The sequence below is a fragment of the Halyomorpha halys genome, unplaced genomic scaffold (assembly GCF_000696795.3).
Source record: "Halyomorpha halys isolate HHAL.00 unplaced genomic scaffold, Hhal_1.1 Scaffold50.1, whole genome shotgun sequence".
NCBI lineage: Eukaryota > Metazoa > Arthropoda > Insecta > Hemiptera > Pentatomidae > Halyomorpha > Halyomorpha halys.
This window is the reverse complement of record NW_027106849.1, coordinates 255,375-258,345: the sequence shown is the minus strand read 5'-3', so window position 1 is coordinate 258,345 and position 2,971 is coordinate 255,375. Positions and strand designations below refer to the sequence as shown.

The 2,971-nt window shown below is 31.4% G+C and overlaps 1 protein-coding gene across 4 annotated transcripts in view; it reads right to left on the bottom strand.

Annotated features, from left to right (window-relative positions):
- Nucleotides 1–2,971, bottom strand: part of WDY (WD repeat-containing protein WDY) — a 37,644-nt gene that overhangs the window by 12,733 nt on the left and 21,940 nt on the right. For all 4 annotated transcript variants that reach the window (XM_014435814.2, XM_024360383.2, XM_014435824.3 and 1 more), the window contains 3 exons: nt 2,435–2,692; nt 815–850; nt 688–743 (listed from right to left, as the gene is read on the bottom strand). In XM_014435814.2, the coding sequence (XP_014291300.1) occupies nt 688–743; nt 815–850; nt 2,435–2,692 (350 nt within the window). The remainder of the gene's footprint in view (nt 1–687; nt 744–814; nt 851–2,434; nt 2,693–2,971) is intronic.

Here is a 2,971-nt window from a genome sequence, read left to right as displayed (position 1 = left end):
TTTTAATATTTTTTATTTATTTATTTTTTTTTTTTACTTTTATCATGCCATAGGCGTTGATGACCGGAGAGTTTTACGCCTTTAAGCAACAATCAACAACAACAACAAAAAAGATACAATTCTTTGATTACTGAGAGGATTATATATAAATAATATGGGCTAACATAATCACATTTTGGGCATGTATCGTGTTCTGTTTTCTTGGGACGACAACGTGTATTTTTTTGAACATACATTAAGAGGAATTGCATATTTACCGGAAATTTTCATTGTGACAATAATTTTCAGATAAGCTCTTGGACAGTTAATGATTAGATCTTCGGATTACAAACGAAACAAATAAAGTCAAAATAGTTTTGAGTTATCTGGATTTTTCAGTCTAAAATGGTAGAAATATTAAACTCCAAAGAATTTATTAATATCATAAAGACAGGCTTATAATAAGTAAAATTACTATTTCATTAAGATTAAAAAAAAATTCTTCATAAATATCTCAAAATTACAATTTTTGACTTATTATATTTCACTTGTAAACCAACGAGATACGCCTCTAGAAAGAGTCTCCCTAAAACTCTGTCCACGAATTCTTGGTCAACTTAATTAATAACGAGTAATATTTACAGTTAAACTGGCAACATTAATATGAGTATAATATATTCCATAAAGGCCAGAAGTTATTAATGTTACCAACTCCTCCAACGTTGTAATGACGTCTCTTGTCGAAGACTGTAGTCCGTATAGATCTAGAAAAGTCAAGAAATATATAAACAGATAAATCTTCTTTTTGATAAAGTTTTGATAGTAAATATCATACCTCTGTTCCGCTTCATAATCGATATCCATGGTCAAACTGTAAAATGAGATCTCTACATTATTATTTTTATGTACATTGTATAATATACATTATTTTTTGTACTAAAAGTTTAATTGGTAAAAGGTACAAAAGGTACTGTGTTAAAAATGCACAATAAGTAAATCTGATGTGAGTCATATTACAATGGCATGATGCAGACATGTGGAGAACCTGATGATGAGGATTATCAGGTAATGAAGGAGAATCTAGGTTAGAAATAAGTGGATTTGGGTGATTTGGAAACTCATCATGGAAGGATTGGTATCGGGTTCTGGCAAAATCGGCAACATATGGAAGATTGTTGCCAGAACTGAACACACAATTCTAATTTAAGCCCAAACCATTTCCTTCTAGATCACGTGTGGTCAGTCATGCATAAGTAATGTAATAAAAACTAATTAGGTTATGTAATGAATATTCCAAACCAAATCCTGAAGTCTCTCAAATAGCAGTTATAAAATATTCAACTTTTTTCCTATTGAGGCATCACTGATACTGAAAAATATCAAAGACAAAGACGTGATAATGCTCTATATAACAGAACATTAAATACAAATACAGTTCAGTAAAGTTGTCGATTATTAGATTTTGATTATGAGACAAATCCCTGAGCGATGGCCAAAAACAGTCACGTCCTATTTAAACCCATAAATATCTGTTTCTTTGAATTATTGTTTGAGCATCGGTTCAGGTAATAAGTTGACTGAACATTTTAAAACCTTTATAAAAGTAAAAGCAGATGGCCCTTATGTTCCATCAGGATTAAACTCAATATTTAACCAGCCTTGGTCGTAAATAATCCTATAACATGTCATTCTGGCTCGGTTAAGCACCAAAGTAGCACTTTTTGTTTCATTTGCAAAAGTAATTAAGGTATGTTTTTCACTATAATAGTAAAAAAAAAAAATTTGAGTTGTAAAATAACACATTTCATTTAATAAACCTATTTGTATTTCATATAATATTAATTATATATACTGAAGAGGAAGAGTGCCTTTGAAACAACCTGTAAGAAGTTATTGAATCGTTAGAAACTGTATTAGATTACAATATATATGTTTTTTAATAATACTATTTATTTTTTTGTTCATATTTTTTTACTTCTTTATGACCACCACAATATAAAAATATACACGATACTGTACTTAACAAACACCTTATACACCATATACGTGATGAGGGTGTTGTGGTTTTGCCCTCAATATGTCGCAGCCTTCCAGCCGATGCTCTAAATTAAACTAAATTAAATCTGCCTATTAAATTTATCCACCTTGGATTTTTACTTTTATAAATAATACATTATTCACTGATACTGAAAAATATATCAGATAAATGTAGATCAGATCTAGTGCATCTCACTTCAACGGTCTGAAAATACGTAACTATGGATAATACATCACTTGTAAAAACCTCAAATATAATGTTTTGCTATCTGGTCTGCATCTATGCAATTTAGTGTCTTCGGGTTATTTATTGTTGAGGACTAAATGTTTGAAATTTTAAAACTTGAGTTATTCACTGCCGTTATAGTTTATAGCTTATATTAATAATATATAAAAACCATTGACAAATAAGACTCACTCCCTGAACGGCTCGTGAACGTAGTACCTCTTGTAGACCTTGCCAGAACTGTAATTGCAGAATAGGAGCTCCCCGAAGGCGTCGCCGATGATGATGGTCACCGGGGGTATGAAGCAAGCGGCTGTGACTGTCCTGTGCCACTTCTTCGGCAACTCCTTCATCGACCTCCCGGTCACCGTCGGCTCCCACTCCCTATAGGTGCTGTCGAACCCAATTCCAAAGAACCTAGTCTTCAGCCATATCACTTTGAGAACTGCCCTGTTGGAGGAGGCGATAGTTTATGTATTAGTTAGGGTAGCATTACAGTCCTCCGCCTAATTAAACATTACTTAAATAAGTAAATGATTTCAATAAATGCAACATAAATTAATTACTATTATGATAACAATGACATTTGATTCATGGGAAAAGATCCAAAGAAAACAGCATTGGTAAATGTTTTTCAAACTAAACACAATTTTTATTTTAAAAATACGTAAGCATTGCATCTGGAAGAAAGTAAATTAGATTTTTTAAAAATTTTATAATTAAATTTAT